The following is a 20565-nucleotide window of genomic DNA, read 5'->3' as shown; positions in this document are numbered from 1 at the left end:
TTAGACAGTAAACTGTAAACTCACTCAACCATTCCTGACACATCTATTGGAAACTCTTTCTAGACCACAGTAATTCAGTTTTATTCATGTTTCTGGTATTTTCTTTTTGGGGTCATATCTGACGATGCTCTGAGGTTACTCCTAACTCTGTGCTTGGGAATTACTCCTGGTGGTGCTCACGGGACCCTATGGAATGCCATAGATTGAACCAGGTCAGCCACATACAAGGCAAGCACTGTACTTGCTACACTATTGCTCTAGCCATGAAGTCTTTCTTTTCTTTTTTCTTTTTTTCTTTTTTTTTTTTTTTTTTACATATATCTCAATTCTGGGACCTTACAGGTAGTGCTTACAGCTTATTCTTAGTTTCTGTGCTTAGAGATCACTTCTGGCAGTACATGGGGTGGGAGAGGGGTGTTGTATAATGGTAACCAGGATCAAACAATGGTAGGTCACATGTAAGGCAAGTGTCCTCACTCCTTTCCTATCTCTTTGGTCCCATGGTGTCTTTAACAAGTTAGGGTTTTAACACATTGATAGCTGGTGCTCTAATTTGTGTCAAATAAGACATGTGCAAGTGTGAGTCACAGGCAGTAGCCACCAGCCTCAATGTGTTAAATTCTGATTTATTGTTGTGCTTATCTTTTTCAAAAGACTTTACTTTCATCACTGAGTAGCTATTTATTGACTATTTTCTATGTAGCAAGCACTTTACATGACATATTTTTGTTTGATTTTACTTTTGGGAGGCCACACTTGGTTATGCTCAGGGGTAACTCCTGGTTCTGCTCTCAGGAATCACTCTTGGAAGTTTTTAGGGGATATAAGGGAGAATGGGGATTGAACCTGGATCCAGCAAGTGCAAGGAAAGCATCCGTCCAACTCTTTTATTGCTCCAGCCCACTTTTACATGACTTCTCATTTAGTGCTTTCAGCAACCTGAAGGTGATGGTGTCACCATTTCAAGTACTCCAGAAAAAGCCTGAAAAAGATAGCTTAACAAAAATTGCACAATTGTTATTGTTATGAGCTGGAGCTAGAGTAGAAGCGACTTTGTGTTTGCTAGCTTCATGTCAGATGCAGAGGCATCATGAGACTTGAGACTGGGCTACCCAGCTTCTGTAGGGTAGGTTCAGGGCAGAAGGCAACATTATCCCATATTGGCCCTGGGTCGTACCTGCCTGCTGCAACTGAGATGGGCATTGGCTCTCATGAAGAACATTGCTTACTTATCACTTTGTTATTGGCTTGCTCTCTCTCTGATGTAAACAGTGACAATTACGAGTGGTATGGCAGAAGAGAGGTCAGTAGCACTCGTAATGTGACATGTTTGCTTATCTTTCTCTGGGACAATGGGTCCCTTCATAAATAAAGTGGCCTGAAAGTTTCTGTAACTAGTGGGGAATTCCCAGCCTTGATCATAAGTAGCTTTAAATAACATAACAATGTTACCTGTAAAGCTGTCTCATTGCTCTGAGTCAGAAAAATCAATTATGATTGAATGTTATTTTTTCTTTTTTTTTAAATATATTTTTTATTTAAGTAACATGATCATAGTTGGGTTACAGTCATAACCAGAACACCCCCCTTCACCAGTGTAACATTACCCCCTCCCCTCTTCCCATCCCCTGCCTGTATTTGAGACAGGCATTCTACTACAGTTATTTGTTTTTAAGTTCAGTAAGTTGTATTTTTTTTTCTTAAAGGATAAGAGTAAAAAGATATAGTAAGGGTGTGATAGTGGCAATCGCCGTTGTTTGCATAGGTCCAGAAAAATGGGGAAAATGGAAAAAAATCCTTGACCTGATTACAAAAAGGTTTGCATAGGTCCAGAAAAATGGGGAAAATGGAAAAAAATCCTTGACCTGATTACAAAAAGGCCTCACCACAGAAGTTTATTGGCATAAGACCGACTCTGGGTTCCAGGCATACCAGTTCGTCCAACTCGAGTCATTCTCCGTGGTCCCGGTGAAACTTTTTCACACTTTTGCTATTGTTGGTATCAGATTCTTATATTTAAAGACTCTGGATTCTGTGCATTTCTTTCATCGATGTCAGGCTGATGTGGAGCATCCTCTAGTTTCAGCATATCATTAAATGTGGAGCGATCTGCCCTGCATGCAGACTGTTGCTGAGTCGTCTGGGTGTTGGGAGCACTCTTTGGAGTAAGTCAATGCCAAAGCAGTGGTAGGTCTTCCCTGGTAGATGCTTGGATCCTGGTAATGTTATAGACAATTGTGGTTGTTTCCATAGATGGTATCCATTGTTCAGGTGTGTGTGGGTGATGCCCATTCTTCCGAGGCCTGAGCCAAATCATTATGCCAATGTTCAGGGTAAAAGGCCCAATTACATTACCAAATTTGTGTTCCCATCTCTATTAGATAAGAACTTTTTTCCATATGTATTATTTTCCCATTTTAATGTGCCTATGCAAAAGAGAAGCAATGCCACAAGATATTGTTGGTGCATCTGGGGGCCGACGAATAAAGTCCAACATTCCCCGTAACTTGGTACATACATGAAATCTATACAGAGATACTCTTCTACCAGTATTGCTTATAAAACAGATCTCAAAGGGGGAAAATCAAACAATCAAATAACAAATCCAGTAGGCAAAATTGTCACTATATGAGGATATTCGAAAAGAGTAATAGATGTTAAGGGAATAAATCTGAGATATACAAAGGAGATACACGTGACCCTTTTATGTTTTAAAAATAGTCAAGAGGGAGGGGGTGTTTCCGAGACACCACTTTGTTCTGTGATTTGGACAAGCGAAGAGAGCATGGAGCCTTGTCCTCCCCTTGTTACCTGCTGAAGCTTCTAACTCCCCGAGTGGTGTTTCCTTCCTAATTGCTGGAAGTTGAAAGTTCAGCAGTCCTTTCCCAGCCCCTTGCAGAAACAAGGAAGCCTGGAGTCTCTTTTAAATTGCACCTCACAGCAACCCACTTGCTGGGGCCCTGAGCAGTTGTCCAGGAATAACCCTGGGGACAGGAAGGAAGGAGAGAGAAGGCTGTGGGTGGCAGCCGAGGCTGCATCTTCACCTTATCTTGGCCAAAAAGCCTACAACATGGAACCTTGCCGTGACACGTTGCCTGCTGAAGCTTCAGACTCCACCCAAAAAATTACTGTGAAAGATATGTAATCTACCTTGGCCAAAACAAAAATCATTAGTACAGAAAAATGGTTAAATGTGGGGTAAAAAGTGATGGGAGTGAGGGAGAAAAGGAATAAAACAAGTGCCTGGATGGCATTCAGATAATGACAAGCAGCTGAAAAAAAAATGATATCCATATATTTCTCATAATGTTCACCCCCGCGCGGTTTCACAATGGACAGGTTTAATAAGAAAAATACCCTGGTAAGTCCTAATGCCAGAACCTATTGTGCTGCTATTCCAACCTCGCTGGCTTGTCCAGCCATGTGACCAGGCAAAGCCCTGGAGTACCGGAGGAAGAAGGTAGAGGGGTGCTGGGGTGACCCATGTCCCGCACCCCTTCATAGGCCTGATTACAGAGGCCTTTGGCATGGCGGAGGTCTGCCAAATGCCATGCTGGCAGGACCTCCCGGCTCGGCTCCCAGGAAGGAAAGAGAATGTTATTTTTTCAAGCTCCTATTTTGGTGCCTTATTGTAGGTCCAGAGTTCTAAACTTATATAAAATGTTATGTAAAATTTTCTGGAGGGGCCAGAGTGGTAGTGCAAGCAGTAAGGCATTTGCCTTGCCCATGCTAGCCTAGGACGAACTTCGATTCAATCCCCCAGGGCCCCATATAGTCCCCCAAGCCGGGAGCAATTTCTGAGCACATAGCCAGGAGTAACCCCTGAGCATCACCAGGTGTGGCCCAAAAACCAAAAAACAAAAACAAAAACAAAACTTTTCTGGTACCTATGTACTTTATTTGTCCTTAATATGCAAAGACTCAATGTCTCAACCCCACATTTCTCCTGAAGAAGTAGTTTAGTGTGTTAAACAGTTTAGACTGTCATTTATTTTAAGGAGAGTTCCCTGTGCTTACTTGCTTATCAGTCACAACTGAATGAAGAAACTAGAGTTTACATGTATAGATCAACTGGATGAAGAAACTGGAGTTTACATGTATAGATCTTTGCTCATTCAGTCATAAATAAACATTTATGAAGCACCCATGCTGTCAGTCATCATGCTAAGGTACTGGGCATCTGACTCAGCATGTCAGCATAGAGATGGAAATTGGTTTGTCTGTCTAAGTCATCCAAAAAATAGTTCTGTTATTTTCATTGACTCTGTTCTTACTCTTTTTTGTTTGTTCATTTGACATATTTCTTTTTCTTCCTTTCAGCATTTTTGGCAAGGAGTGCATTATCGCTGGGCCTTTTTCATGGCTAGTGGATCATATCTAGATGACATTGCAAAGCTTGTGGATGAGGGGAAGGTATGTGCAAACCATTGCATTGCTGAAACATTTCTTGTAATCTTAGCTAAATGTCCACTACGCCCTAAAAATGGAAACTCTCTAGAAGTTGATGTCACAATATATCCATGCTGACTGATTTGAACACGTCTGAGTTCTATAGTTTTGCTTCTGTCTCCATGGGAATCATCACTGGGGACTATGGTATGTCACCATCTAGTCCAGCATTTCTCAAAGTGGACCATACTGCTTCTTGGGTATGTAGGGGTAATGCTGGGAATCTGGGATATGCTGGATTGATCCTGGGTAGTGATAGAATCCTGAGGACCTGAGGTGCAGTTGGGATGAGGTTTCTCTTTTTTCACTTAAATTTTCAGGGAGCCACTGATTTTTTTTTCCTGAAAAAGGAGGCAATATGTTAAAGTTTAGGAGTTTATGGTTGAGTCTAATTGTTGGTTTATAGGAATAGGAAGGCTTAGAAGTTTGTGTACAGTTTCCTAAAGGTAGTTAGCTGAATTGGGGTCTGCAGCCAGGTGGCCACTATTTCAGTAATGGTGCTAAGGGCAGTGCTTCATGTGAAGCATTCAATTTTTAGGGAGTTCTTTAGGAGTGCCTCTTTCTGAGGGTGAAGCTGCTCTTAAGGTAAGTGGATTCCAGATAGGCACAACAGTGTGGCTTCTGTCTAGCCCAGCTGAGTCTGCTCCCAGGTTCTCTTGTTTCGGGGTTAGAGTCCTGAAACCAAGAACAAACCACACTGGGGAAGAGAGGGTTTTGACAGGGCTTGGAAAGCCCAGCTGCAATGTGCTGTGGGGGCTACTGCTGTGTGTTGACTTGCCTGTGTCTGCCCAAAAAGAGACTCTGGGGAGGAGGAGTTATAGGTAGTGGGTTCAGAATCTAAAAAGCCTTTCAAAGTTGCAGGGTATGGGAAGACTTCCTAGCCTTTGCTCTCTATTCTATCTCTGGAAAAATAACCCAGAAGCAATCTAATGTCCTGTGTTGTTATTGATGATTTTACTGAAATAATATAGTTACTGGATAGTGTACCTTCTAGATCCTGAAGGATGGCATGAATCATCATTAAAGTGGTTTTCATTTTATAGACAATAAAACAAGCAAAAAGGAAAAAAAAGGAATGCTTGCCACCATTTTGTGACTCTGAACCTCAGCCTCTTCCATCTCTCCAAGATAGAGCTGAGTTCTGAGTGCGTGAGACTCTTAGGGACTTTCACTTAAGCTGCTTTTCACTTCACAGCCGTTAGGAATGGGTGGAACATGGTCTGTGTCACCACTGAATGATTCCAGCCAAATCTGGGAGGAGCCCCTGGAATCAGGTTTTTACCTCTGGCATTTGCCTCTGCTTGCCCATCTCACCTTCCTATTTTGAGTTTGGAAAGAAATTATTGTAGGAGCTACTAGGCTGAAGGCTGTTTTGTTTGTTTTGAGATTCTGTTTTGCCAAGCCATTCTGTGATATAAAATGGCCTACTCCTGTTTCCCTCTATTTTGGGGAACCAAGTGAGTGTTCTTGGACAGCATCTGGAGTAGCCAGGTACCCAGCCTTACTGTGACTATAAATTAAGGCCTCTTTGTTGGGTTTTTCTCTCAGGTATACATAATTGATTTTTCAGTTGAGACAAAGCAAATTCTCTCACACCTGGTTCATAGTTTTTGCCTAGTGCTCTGCATGCTTGGCAGAACATTATTCAGCAGCTCCTGTCCTTCTAAAACACCTACCATTGTGTTGTCCTGAAGTCTGCTCCAGGCTCTCTGATATGCTTACCACTGCTCTTTCATATTCAAAATATTGTGTCTCCCTACTCCTTGGAAATCACTGTTTATGCAGCAGAGAAGAAAAATGGCTTTGCATAGCTACCTATTAAATCTGGCAGATAACTGACTGAATGACATGGAGAACAGAATCCCCTGAAGTGTCCTTAAGGGTGTATGAGGAAATGGTCCTTTGCCTTTGATTCTCCAATCTCCTAACCAGGATTCTTGAGCTCAGGAAGCATTTTCTCACAAGACCATAGCACAGTGGGTGTGGATGTTTAATCTGGATGCCCAGTTGAGGTCAGCCATTTGTAATACATTTGTAAGCCATTTATAATCATCACTCTGGTGAGTGGCTATGATTTGTCTGCCCAGGGAAACAGGAGGGAGAATAGGCCAGATCTACTTGTGTAGAGTTATTAAACAGTCTGCTAAGTGGGATGAGGACATTGAAATTCTTCCTCATGTTGTTTGAATGCTCAATGAATAATTGGCATATATCTGATGGAAGAGCTCAGTAGTTATTTGATAGAGTTCAAGAGTGCCTGCTTCAAAGAAAAAAATTTCAGCATTTGAGTAGACAATATCCAAAATCCATAAAGGAGGAAAAGTTATTGATATCTTCTTGTGACTGCTTTCTCAGTCACACACTCCTTGTCAAACTCAATGTTACCAGAGTCTTGGGTATTGCAAATTTCAAAGATGTTCTTTGAAAAAAGAATAAAAGGAATGTTTACCACAATTTTCTGACTCTGAACCTCAGCCTCTTCCATCTCTCCAAGATAGACCTGAGTTCTGAGTGCTTGAGACTCTTAGAGACTTTCACTTAAGCTGCCTTCTCACTTCACAGTTTTTGGGGATAGGTGAAACATGGTCTGTGTCACCACTGAATGATTTCAGCCAAATCTGGGAGGAGCACCTGGAATCAGGTTTTTACCTCTGGCATTTGCCTCCTGCTTGCCCATCTCACCTTCCCATTTTGAGTTTGGAAAGAAATTATTGTAGGAACTACTAGGCTTATTACTATAACATAATATGCATATATACATATATATTAGTCCCTCCTAGCACAAATGTAAATTGAATTGCTCTATATCTTTAAGTTTAAGAATGTGTTTTGTTATTGTTGTTTTATTGTTTGTTTTGAGGCCATACCTGGCAATGCTCAGAGGTTACACCTAGCCCTAAATTTAGGCAGGTTTCATGAATGCTGGGGATTGAGCCTGGATTAGCTGCATGCAAGACAAACATCCTACCTGCCATACTATTGCTGATTCTTTGAACTCCTGTATTCCATTACTAAAGATATTAAAAGACAAATTTGTGGAGCTTGAGAAATAGTACAGTGGGTATGGCACTGACTTCCATGTGGCTCACCCAGGTTCATTCCTCAACCTCCATCTAAGAAAGCTTGATATGCAGTTGGAGAGCCCAAATTCAGGCCCAAAACTGAAAGCAGTGCCATGGCTTGTGAACACTGGCAGCTGCAGATTTTGCCTCTGCACAGTGGAGAGTGGAATATTAAGCTGCCAGCCTTCTAGAATGGCTTCCTGAACCCAGGAGTAGGACAGAATCATTACCTCTGAGTCCCCACCTTGCTGCAGTTCAACTCTTTCCTCTCATTGGATTCCCACCCTGATCCCTTTCTTTGTGCCATATAAATGCACATCCTGAATTTCTGTATTCTACATAATAATCCAGCTAATCTCTGTTCACTGTCATCTATTCAGCAAACAGCACCATTTGCTTCCTGTTCCCAAAATCCTCTTTTCCCTTTGTCTCCTCTGGGGAGTGTGATGACTCATGGTGTCCCAGCAGCCCATGGGATGATGACCCACAATGACCTGGTCAGCCTGCTCAGGAGTGTGTGTGGCTATGTGGTTGGCCAGTGGCTCAGTGGTATCAGCTTAGGCTACGATCCTATCTGAGAGTATCAAAGCAGGTGTTGCCAGAGGGGTTCACTCTGGAGCTGGGAATGGATTCATGGCTCCCTTGTGAGCTTGAGGAAGCCACAATTAGGCCTCTTTTTGTGACTCAAATCCAGTATTCATCAACAGCCACAGTGTTGCCGCCTTTTTTTTTTTTCTTGAGATTTTTATCAGGGATCTGTGTATTATACCTGCTCTGGAATAAGAAAGCAGGCACTGAGTTTTTGTGGTATAGACAATTATGTCTGATACAAGTCAGGAACCTGAAGACTCAAAGTCATTCCCACTCCAGCAGGCACAAAGCTCAATGGGTGCACATTTAAAATGTACATCTCCAAATGCTGGTGACACTGCCTTTCTTGATACTAAAGGAGACCAGGCCATTCAACAGGCTGCCAGTATCCCTAAGCTGGAAGGGAAGAGGTGGGTTCAGCGGTTTCTAGTAGGACATGCTAGAAAACAGTTGATACATTCCATGCTTTTAGTGGGAAAGACAGGTAGGTCTCATCAACAAACTAGCTTGGACCCATGAACAGGAGCTGGCCTGTTATAGAAGATTGCTAGGGAGTCCCATGATTTTTTTAAAATAATATCTTTATTTAAGCACCTTGATTATAGACATGTTTTTAATTGGGTTTCAGTCATATTAAAAACACCCCCCATCATCAGTGCAACATTCCCATCACCAATGTCCCCCACCCCTGCCAGTATTTGAGACAGGCATTCTACTTCTCTCACTCATTAGCATTGTTATAGTTGTCAATGTAGTTATTTCTCTAACTGCACTCACCACTCTTTGTGGTGAGCTTCATATCATGAGCCGGTTCTTTCAGCCCTCATCTCTATTGTCTCTAGGCATTATTACAATAATATCTTTTATTTTTCTTAAATCCCATAGAGGGATGAGACTATTCTGTGCCTGTCTCTCTCCCTTTGACTTATTTCACTCAGCATAATAGATTCCATGTCCATCATGTTTAGGAAAATTTCATAACTTCATCTCTCCTGACAGCTGCATAATATTCTGTTGTTTATATGTACCACAGTTTCCTTAGCTATTCATCTGTTGAGGGGCATCTTGGTTATTTCCAGAGTCTGGCTATTGTAAATAGCACTGCAATAAATAGAGGTGTAAGGAAGGCATTTTTGTATTGTATTTTGTTTGTTTGTTTTTGGACCACACCTGTTGACACTCAGGGGTTACTCCTGGCTATGCACTCAGAAATCACTCCTGGCTTGGGGGATCATCTGGGATGCTAGGGATCAAATCGAGGTCTGTCCTGGGTCAGCCACATGCAAGGCAAAAGTCATACCATTGTGCTATCCCTCTGGCCCCTTGTATTTTTGTGTTTTTAGGGTATATACCTAGGAGTGGTATAGCTGGATCATCTGGGATATCAATGTTCAATTTCTTGTAAAATCTCCATGTTATTTTCCATAAAAGCTGGACTAGACAGCATTCCCACCAGAAGTGAATGAGAGTTCCTTTCTCTAGACTGATTGTTCTTGTTCTTTGTGATGTGTGCCAGTTTCTATGGCATGAGATGGTACCTCATTGTTGTTTTGATTGTTGTTTTGATTTGTTCCTGATGATTAGTGATGTGGAGCATTTTTCATGTGCCTTTTGGCCATTAGTATTTCTTCTTTGAAAAACTGTTCATTTCTTCTTGCATTTTTTGATGGGGTTAGTTTTTTTTTTTCTTGTTAAGTTCTGTCAGTGCCTTGTATATTTTGGTGATTAGCCCTTATCTGATGGATTTTGGATGAATAGTTTCTCCCATTCTGTGGGTGGCTTTTGTATCCTTGACACTATTTCCTTTGAGGCGCAGAAGCTTCACAGTTTAATATAGTCCCTTCTTTTTTTTTTTTAATAGGCAAACGCCTTACCTCTATGCTATCTCTCTGCCCCCCCTACAATTTTCATTTCTTTTTTTATCTTTATTTAAACATCTTGATTACAAATATGATTGTGATTAGGTTTCAGTCATGTAAAGAACACCCCTTTTCATCAATGCAACATTCCCACCACCAATGTCCCAAATCTCCCTCCATCCTACCCCACCCCAACCTGTACTCTAGACAGGCTTTCCAGTTCCCTCATTCATTCACATGATTATGGTTGTTCTCAGTGTAGTCATTTCTATAACTGCACTCACCACTCTTTGTGGTGAGCTTCATGAAGTGAGCTGGAAATTCCAGCTCTCCTCTCATTGTCTCTGAGGATTGTTGCAAAAATGACTTTTATTTTTCTTAAAACCCATAGATGAGTGAGACTATTCTGTGTGGTGTCTCTCTCTCCCTCTGACTTATTCCATTCAGCATGATAGATTCCATGTACATCCATGTATAGGAAAATGTTATGACTTCATCTCAAAAATATGGAACGCTTCACAAATTTGCGTGTCATCCTTGTTCAGGGGCCATGCTAATCTTCTCTGTATCATTCCAATTTTAGTATATGTGCTGCCGAAGCAAGCACAATATAGTCCCTTCTGTTTATCTCTATTTCCACTTGTTTGGATAGTACTGTTTTCTCCTTGAAGATGCCTTTAGTATCAATGTCATGGAATGTTGTACCTACATGTTGTTCTATATACCTTATAGTTTCGGGTCTGATATCAAGGTCATTAATCCATTGGATTTGACCTCTGTGCATGGTGTTAGATGGAGGTCTGAGTTTGCTTTTTTGCAAGTGGCTGACCTGTTGTGCCAACACCACTTGTTGAAGAGGCTTTTCTTGCTCCATTTTGCATTTATTGCCCCTTTATCAAAACTTAATTGATTGTATGTCTGGGGAACATTCTATGAATACTCGAGTCTATTCCACTGATCTGAGGGTCTGTCTTTATTCAAGTACCATGCTATTTTAATGACTATAGCTTTGTAATGCAATGTAAAGTTGGGGAAAGTGATGCCTCCCACATTTCTTTTCCCAAGGGTTGCTCTAGCTATTTGCTGATATTTATTGTTCCAAATGAATTTCAGGAATGTTTGATTCACTTCTTTGAAGAATGTCATGGGTATCCTTAGAGGGATTGCATTAAATCTATATAATGCTTTGGAGAGTGTTACCATATAATGATATTAATCCTCCCAATCCATAAACAGCATATGTGTCTTCATTCCCTTGTGTTCTCTTTTATTTCTCTTTTATCTTAATTCTAAACTTGATGTTTTCCTTTATTCCTTCCCTCATATATGTGCATATACAAAACATAGATACACTATATTGATCAATTTTTCAAAGAAATATTACAGATTAGAAAAAAGAGCAAATTGTATGCAGTCAGTAATTCTTCAGTGTGGATTTCTGTGTTTTTTAATAATTTTTATTGTGACCAAAGTTAATCACAAATCTTTCACAGTAATATTTATATGACGTAATGACAATCAGTGTTGCCCACCACCAGTGTTGTCGTCCCTCCACCTCTATTCTCAGCATGCATCTCATATCTCCCTCCTTTGCCCCCACCACCCAGAATGCTAGTGTACTGGTCCCCTCTTTTGTTGTAGATTGGGCATTGATTCTGTTGTCATTGTCTTTGGGTTAGTGTTCAAGTCTGATCATTTTTTATTTCCACTCAATGTTCATACGATTGTTTGGTTCTGGTAGCATTTTTCCCTTCAATCTATGAGGCAGAACAAGATGATTCAAGTTATGTGGTTCTGTTGGTAATAAAAGAAAAAAAAAAGGAAAATAAAAAGAAAAAAACTGAGAGGAGTCCATCTAGATGTTATAAATAACAATTTAAAAGAAGAAAGGGAGAAAAGAAGAAAAAGATAACAACAAAAAAACAAAACAAAAAATAAAGTAAGAACAAAACAAAACAAAAAATACCAAGACCATTCTTGAAGCAGGGTTTTGTAGTTTTCTTTGTATAGGTCCTTTACCTCTTTAGTTAAGTTGACTCCAAGATATTTGAGTTTGTGTGACACCAATGTGAATGGAATTTTTTTTTTGAAATTGTTTAGAGTTTATTTTTTTTTATTTTTTTTTTATTTTTAATTATGAGAACAAGGGTGCAAAGAAAGAGGACAAGGTAAAGTTACAGTGGAAGGACAATCACCCATAACATAATTCTCAGAAGTCCCCTTGCTGATATCTTAACTTTGAAATTTCAGCCAAAGAACATTAAGATAAATAAGACAGAATCCATGTACAATTACTTTGTCCCTCAAGTCCCCAGATTGTAACACATTATAATATTTCTTAACAGTACACAAGGCAATCTAAAGCCATAAAACTTACGTAACTCCTTAAACATTACAGGCATAGTATTTTCTTACATTTCCATATACATGCATATTAGCTTAAGTTAACCTCAAATTTTAAGTGAGTTCTTTTTAAGGATTAGAGTCAAAGGAGCACAGTAAGAATGGTGTTAGAGTGGCAATTGTTGTTTGCATAGGCCCACCAAAATATGAGGGACATGGAAAGAAATAACCTTGGCCTAAGTACAAAGAGACCAGACCCCTGAAGTTTCCTGGCACAAGACCAAGTCTAGGCTCCAGGCAAGCTAGATCGTCCAATCCAATACATTGTCCGTAGTGCCAACACACTTTTATTTTTCACACAGTCTCTGTTGTTGGTATCATGTTTCTGTAGGAATTGTTTTTTAATGTCAGTTACTTCTTTATCATTATTGGTATACAAGAAGGCCATTGATTATTGCATGTTAATTTTGTAGGCCATTGATTATTGCATGTAAATTTTGTAGCCTGCCACTTTTCTATATGAAAATATTATTTCTAGAAGCTTTTTTTTAAATTATGAGAACAAAGATGCAAAGAAAAAGGACAAGGTAAAGTTACAGTGGAAGGACAATCACCCATAACATAATTCTCAGAAGAAGTCCCCTTGCTGATATCTTAACTTTGAACTTTCAGCCAAAGAACATTAAGATAAATAAAACAGAATCCATGTACAAGTCCCCAGATTGTAACACATTATAATATTTCTTAACAGCACACAAGGCAATATAAAGCCATAAAAGTTACATAACTCCTTTAACATTAGAGGCATAGTATTTTTTACATTTCCATGTACATGCATATTAGCTTAAGTTAACCTCAAATTTTAAGTGGGTTTTTTCTAAGGATTAGAGTCAAAGGAGCACAGTAAAAACAGTGTTAGAGTGGAATTGTTGTTTGCATAGGCCCACCAAAATATGAGAGGCATGGAAAGGAATAACCTTGGCCTAAATACAAAGAGATCCTACCCCTGAAGTTTCCTGGCATAAGACCAACTCTAGGCTCCAGGCAAGTTATCGTCCAATCCAAGACATTGTCCATAGTGCCAACACACTTTTCACACAGTCTCTGTTGTTGGTATCATTTTTCTGTATTAAAGATCCTGGAATCTGCATATCCTGCATTGAAGTCATGATGTGGAGCGTCTTCTCATTTCACCTCACCATTAAAGGGCAATGCAGGAAGCCCTGTCCTGTAAGCAGGTCGTTGTTGTTAAGTCTTCTCAGTGTTAAGGGAAGTCTCTTTTGAGCAGGTCGATGTCTGAGCAGTGATAGGGTCTTCCGTGGTAGAGGATTGCTTCCAGGTGATCTTATAGACAAACCTGGATGTTTCATGGATGGCTTCCCTGGTTCAGGGATGAATGGAAAATGCCCTTTTTTCAGAGGCCTGTGCCAGGTCATTATGTCAATGTTCAGGATGTAAGGTCCCTTTGCACTACAAGATTTTTGTATTCCAATCTCTATTAGATAGGATCTTATTTGTATGCATAGTATTTTCTCATTTTAATGTGCCTATGCAAAAAAGGAGCAATGCCACGTGGCGTTATTGGTGCATATGAGGGCCATAAGAACAAGTCTAATAATCCCCATGACATGGTTCAATCATAAGCATTAAACTGGGGGACTCTTTCACCAAATTTCCTTGTTGAACAGCTCATAAAGAGAAGATAAAAAGTGGTTAGAATAGTCATTGTATAAGAGAATATTTAGTAAGACTTATAGTTGTCAGGGAAAAACAAAATATTCTAAAGACATACATGTCCATTTTATGTCTTTTGAAACAGTTCAGGGTTGTTACACACAATGCACGGTTTTGGTCTGTAATTAGGATTATGCAATACTGAAGTTAAAAAGAGTAATGTGGGTTAGTGATGTTTGGGTGAGAGAGTTAAAGAGTAAAAATGAGCTTTGAAGGAGTGTGGAAAAGGGCAGAATACAAAATGGACATTCTGGATACGCAAAACATAACATAAAGATAAGGAATACTCTTAATACAAGCAGTGCGCGGTACCCCCGCGTGGTTTTCCATATGCAGAGTGGTCAGAAATTTCCAGTGACAAATTTAGTGCATCTGAGCAAATTCCAGCACACCCAAAGTTAGGACCAACCATTTCTGGCCGCCTGGGCTGCCACCCCAGAAGGCCTGGCGGCCGGGGGCAGAAGAGGGGAAGGCTGGGAGCCTATCAAGGCTCCCAGCACACCCAAGATAGGGGGAAGGCCTTCCACATGGGGTCTCCCCCAACCCCATGCCAGCTAGAGCTAGCCTCCAGCTCAAGAGGGGATCAAGAGAGAGCTGGAAGCCAGGATCTGCCCGCCCTACACCCTGTGCCCTTCCCTCCCTAGAGCTGAGGGAAGGGCGGGGAAAGCTTGGGACCCCATCCAGGAGGGACTCCCGACACCCACCTTGTCTGACCGCCTGGGCTGCCACCCCAGAAGGCCTGGAGGCCCGGGGCTGAAGAGGGGAAGGCTGGGAGCCTATCAAGGCTCCCAGCACACCCAAGATAGGGAGAAGGCCTTCCACATGGGGTCTCCCCCAACCCCATGCCGGCTAGAGCTAGCCTCCAGCTCGAGAGAGAGAGAGAGAGAGAGAGAGAGAGAGAGAGAGAGAGAGAGAGAGAGAGAGAGAGAAGAGAAGAGGAGAGGAGAGGAGAGAGAGGAGAGAGAGAGAGAGAGAGAAAAGAGGAGAGGAGAGGAGAGAGAGAGAGGAGAGGAGAGGAGAAAGAGAGAGAGAGAGAGAAAAGAGGAGAGGAGAGGAGAGAGAGAGAAGAGAGGAGAGGAGAGAGAGAGAGAGAGGAGAGAGAGAGAGGAGAGAGAGAGAGAGAGAAAAGAGGAGAGGAGAGGAGAGGAGAGAGAGAGGAGAGAGAGAGAGAGAGAGGAGAGAGAGAGAGAGAAAAGAGGAGAGGAGAGAGAGAGAGAGAGAGAGAGAGAGAGAGAGCCGGAAGCCAGATCCGCCCGCCCTACACCCTGTGCCCTTCCCTCCCTAGAGCTGAGGCTCTAGAAGCTTTTTGGTAGTCTTTAGGACAGGGGTCTCAAACTCAATTTACCTGGGGGCCGCAGGAGGCAAAGTCAGGGTGATCCTTGAGTGCAAAGTCAGTAGTAAGCCTTGAACATTGGGGGGGTGTGATCCAAACAGCTAAAACAAAACAAAACAAAAAAATAAAGATTCCTCTAGGGCAGGGCCACAAAATGTTGTACGGAGGGTCGTTTGCGGCAAACGTCTGCAAACAGTGAGGGCTTAATTTGTTCTTTTCTTATTTGGATGCCCTATCTGATGCCTAATTCCTATGGCAAGAACTTCCAGCACTATGTTGAATAGGAGTGGTGAGAGAGGGCTATGGGAATATTAGACTTCCCAAATCTCACCATCATCCACAACCATCCTGGATTTTATATTTAATATGTTATCCAACAAGGGCAGCCTTGTCTTGTACCAGATTTTAGAGTTTATCTCCATTGAGAATAATATTTGCCATTGGTTTGTGGTAGATGGCCTAGATTCCTTCCATTCCCAGCTTGATGAGAGTTTTTGGTAAGAATGGATATTGGACCATATCAAATGCTTTCTCTGAATCTATTGATATGATCATATGGTCTGTCTTGGAGAATGACCCAGGTACATTGGAGAAGAATGTGTACCCAGTTTTCTGGGGATGGAGTGTCCTATATATATCTACAGGTTCATTTTCTTCCATTTCTCTTTTCAGAGCTTTTTTTTATTCTTGTTGGATTTCAGCCTGGCTGACCTATCAAGGAGTGACAGAGCAGAGTTGAGGTCTCTCACTATTATTGTCTTGCTATTGATATCTTCTTCCAGATGTGTCAACAATTGCATTAAATATTTTGCTGCTCATTCATCGGGTGCATATATTCTTAGGAGTGTGATTTCTTCCTGTTGTACATATCCTTTGATTAGTATGAAATGTCCATCTTTGTCCCTTATAATTTTTCTGAGTATAAAGTTTGTGTCATCTGCTTCTAATATGGCCACTCCAGCTTTTTAAAGGGAATTGTTTGCTTGGATGATTTTCCTCCAGCCTTTGATTTTGAGTCTATGTTTGTTCTGACTATTCAGGTGTGTTTCTTGTAGGCAGCAAAATGTTGGATTCAGCTTTTTGATCCATTTTGCCACTCTGTGTCTCTTAACTGGTGTATTTGAGAGAGATAATTGTCATGAGATTTAGTGTCATATTTGTGTAGAAGTTTGGTGTGTCTTTTGGTCTGTCTTGCCTTAAAGTAGGCTTTTCAGTTTTTTCTTTTAAGGCTGGTTTTGTGCCTGTAAAGTTTCTGAGCTGTTGCTTATCCATGAAGCTATGTATACTTCCTTTATATCTGAAATTGAGTATGGCTGGGTGCAGTATTCTAGGCAAAGCATTCATTTTGTTGAGTTTTGTCACTATATCCCACCAGTGCCTTATGGCCTTCAGGGTTTCTTGTGACAGGTCTGCTGTAAATCTTAAGGATGCTCCTTTGAATGTAATTTTCCTCTTTGATTGCTGCTTTCAGTATTCTATACCTATCTGTGGGATTCATTATTGTGACTAGGACATGTCTTGGGGTGCTTTTCTTCAGGTCTCTTTTAACTGGTATACTTTGGGCATGCAGGATTTAGTTGCATACTGCTTTTAGCTCTGGGAATTTCTCTGCAATCATGTCCTTGACTGTTGATTCTTCCTGGGGATTTTCTTCCTGGGTCTCTGGAACTCCAATGATTCTTATGTTGTTTCTGTTGAGCTTATCAAATACTTCTATTTTCATCTGTTCACATTCTTTGAGTACTTTTTACATTGTCTGATCATTTCATTTAAGGTTCTTTTCCAATCTTCTCTGCTATATGTAGTTGTTATGCATCTCATCTTGCAGCTCACTGATTCTGTCCTCAGCTTCTGTTACTCTGTTGGAGAGACTTTCCATTGAGGTTTTCATTTCATCTACTAGTTTTTCAGTCCTATTATTTCAGTTTGGAGTTTTCTGATTTCTATCTTTGTGGTCTTTTCAGCTCTATCTATACTTTCTTTGAGTTCTATGAGCATCTTCCATATTTCTTGTCTAAACTCCTTATCTGAGAGGCTAACTGGATGGTTAGCCATCTGCATTCTTTATGCCTGGTGTTGGCCTGCATTGTTTCCCCATTGTCACACTTGTAGTGCAGTTTTTTCCTATGTGTTATGGTGGGTTTCATTGGCTAGAAGGTGATTCGCTTCACAGCGTGCTCCTCTAGCTCCATCCTTTGTGGGCAGGACAGCTCACCTCTGAAGAAGTGCTCCCAGGGAACAATAAACAGGGGGGATCAAAATCTAGGACATAGAAGAGAAGAGAGAAGATCCAGACTGTCTGCCATGTTTCAGGTCATACAGCAGAAATCAGCTCCACCATTTGTGTGTCAAGTCCCATGATTTTGAATCCAGCTGTCTCAATGAGTGCCAGTGGCAGGGACTGGGGGAGAGGGGTTAGTAGCATCTATTTCACATCTGCCATGTCTGAGTAGGCAACAGGACCTGGAAACTGAGCTCTTGGCTGACAATACTTCCTAGCATGAGGCAGGCCAGACAAGATACAGTGGTAAATCCTCAGAGTCCTTGTTGATCTTTCTGTCCCCTGAAGAAATTTGGATGAAGTAGATGTGTTGATGCACCAGGGAGAACCTAGCCGGGACACTTAGCACCCACATCATTGGGAAGCCAATTTAATAATGTTTCCATTTTTTATCAGTTTTGGGAGAGTCACACCTCAGTGCTCAGAGTTTACTCCCAACTCTATGTTCAGGGTCACTCTTAGTAGTGCTTGTGGTACCTTGCAGTGCCAGAAATCAAACCAAAAGCATGTGTTTAGCAGAGCTGTCTTTTCAGCCCAGATTCTGTAAAATGGGGATAATAACAGCACCTGTCTTAGAAGGTAATTATAGGGATCAAATTTAGTACAGAGAGTATTTAGAATTCTCTCTAGCACTTAGCCAAGAAAAATCCATGTAAGCTATTAATTTTTTTTCAGGAAGCGGGTTGGGGAGAGATGGAGGGTTTGGGCAACATCTGGCAGTGCTCAGAATTTCTGATTCTGCACTCAGGGATCACTCCTGGTGTGGCTCAGAGGGACCATATATGTTGCAAAGGACCAAACCCAAGTCAACTGTGTGCAAGACTAGTGTCCTACCTCCTGTACTCACTCTCCAGCCCAACCTATTAACTTTTATTAAGAACTCAGTGGTACTTGTGGGCACAGAAGAGAACAATTAGAGTCAGATGTTTTCTGTTGTGTGGACTACAGAATTAACATAGGAGAAAGGGATATCAGAGAATCTAATTACAAGACAACTTCCTTTTGTAAAAGGATCATAAAATATCTGCACTGGCTGCCTTCTGGCAGCTCATCATCCTTACTCATGGAGTTCTCGGAGGCAGTCCACTGAAATGCAACTACAGTGATTGATTTTCGCTTGAAGTTTTGAAAAAGAAAAGTTCCAGGGCCGGGGAGTTTTCCATGAGGAAATACTACTAACAGTATTTCTTTTCTAAGGAGGTGGCTGACAGTGTAGGTGGTACAGTCAGGAGGCCTGGAGCATTCATTCAAGAGCTGACTCATAAGGTTCTCACAGCTCTTCTACTACTGAGCAGAGCCTTCCCAAACAGCTCCTACTTTAAGCCCAAGAGAGCCCACATCAGTCTCTTGCCGCAATATTACCTTACTGGTTTCCACCTTAACAACATTTATGATGTTTTTACTTTGTGTCTAGAGACATGCCCTTCACTGTACAGCATCGAAAAGAGGTGGCACCTCTTACAGAGGTGCTCTGCATACTGATGGAGTAGCTCACATGTGGGGGTGGGGTAGTAGTTGAAAGGGCTACATTTTGGGGTGCTTTAAGGCTCATATAGTGTTGGGGATTAAATCCTGGTCAGACACTGTAAAAGCAAATACCTTAGCCCCACTACTTTCTCTCTAGCCATTAAAATTCAGTCCAGATTCTGTTCACTGGCTAAGGTTGCCACAGGGCTGACAGCTGGAATCTTGGCACAGCCACTTCAAGGGCTTACTTAACCTTATCCAGCTGGCAAGATTATGCTTGGCTGGAGCAGGTGCATGTCTGTGGAGTACCATGGAGCAGTAGGCAAGGAGAACACCGGGCACCTAAAGAGGCTGGAAAAGTGATGTAAGGTGTGGACAGAGGCTGGTAGTAGAGCATGGCATGGACATACCAGATTCCATACGACAAGAAGACCATGTGGCAAAGCGGACACAGATGTTCAGGTGGGGCTTGGGGTGGCCTTTAAAGGCTGCATATGGGAACTACTGAAGGGTTCTGGTTCTGAGTAGAACATGTCATGACCAACCTGGAACAGAAGCAAAATGAATGAAGTGATTGAGCCGATGACAGCAGGGGTACAGGAGGCAGGCAGGAGGATGCAGGAGTGGCTCTTAGATGTGACCCCTGACCTAGAACAGGAGTGCAAAGGGTTCTGAGGGACAAAGGGTTGTGAAGGGACCAGGGAGGGGAGCTCTCAACCCTGTCAAAAGCAGGTTCTTTACACTACCTTTCCACCTCTTTTTGTGTTTTCCAGATTCAGCCAGTTATCGAGAAAACATTTCCTTTTTCTCAAGTTCCAGAAGCCTTTCTGAAAATGGAGAGAGGACATGCACGTGGAAAAACTGTTATTAATGTCATTTGAATAAATGCTTGATGTTGGTACATGTCTGAGGTTGCAGACTTCTTACGTACACCTCCTTTTCTAAAATAGTTTGTAAATTGCACAGTATAAATGTGAACAACCCTCTTTTTTGGTATCTTAGGAAAAAGACAGATGGGTCCCATGGCCACAGGCTAACTTCTGCTTTTCCTCAGGCCCAGCCCAGCATCCTGATTCATTCCTATTGGCCATAAGACAGTGGGGAAACAAGGTCTTAATACAACACAATAATCAAAAATAGCTGCACTCTGGGCCCGGAGAGATAGCACAGCAGCATTTGCCTTGCAAGCAGCCGATCCAGGACCAAAGGTGGTTGGTTCGAATCCCGGTGTCCCATATGGTCCCCCATGCCTGCCAGGAGCTATTTCTGAGCAGACAGCCAGGAGTAAGCCCTAAGCACTGCCGGGTGTGGCCCAAAAAACAAACAAACAAAAAAAAAAAAAATAGCTGCACTCAAGGGGCTGGGCAATACCACATCAGGTAGGGCATTTGCCTTGCATGTGTTAGACCTGGGTTTGATCCTCGGTATCCCATGTAGTACCTCAAG

The 20565-nt window shown here is 41.7% G+C and overlaps 1 protein-coding gene and 1 non-coding gene across 2 annotated transcripts in view; one reads left to right on the top strand and one right to left on the bottom strand.

Annotated features, from left to right (window-relative positions):
* Positions 1–20024, top strand: part of RTN4IP1 (reticulon 4 interacting protein 1) — a 56480-nt gene extending 36456 nt beyond the window's left edge. The window contains exons 8-9 of the mRNA XM_049771235.1: positions 4321–4413; positions 19893–20024. Of these exons, the coding sequence (XP_049627192.1) occupies positions 4321–4413; positions 19893–20000 (201 nt within the window). The 3' untranslated portion in view covers positions 20001–20024. The remainder of the gene's footprint in view (positions 1–4320; positions 4414–19892) is intronic.
* Positions 10462–10568, bottom strand: LOC126008291 (U6 spliceosomal RNA). The gene has a single exon (XR_007495629.1). It is a non-coding gene; the product is annotated as a U6 spliceosomal RNA (small nuclear RNA).
* Positions 20025–20565: the final 541 nt, after the last annotated feature.

Source organism: Suncus etruscus, chromosome 4 (genome assembly GCF_024139225.1).
Source record: "Suncus etruscus isolate mSunEtr1 chromosome 4, mSunEtr1.pri.cur, whole genome shotgun sequence".
In the NCBI taxonomy this organism is placed as follows: Eukaryota; Metazoa; Chordata; class Mammalia; order Eulipotyphla; family Soricidae; genus Suncus; species Suncus etruscus.
Note: the sequence above shows the minus strand (reverse complement) of the source record. Positions and strands in the feature narration are given on the sequence as shown.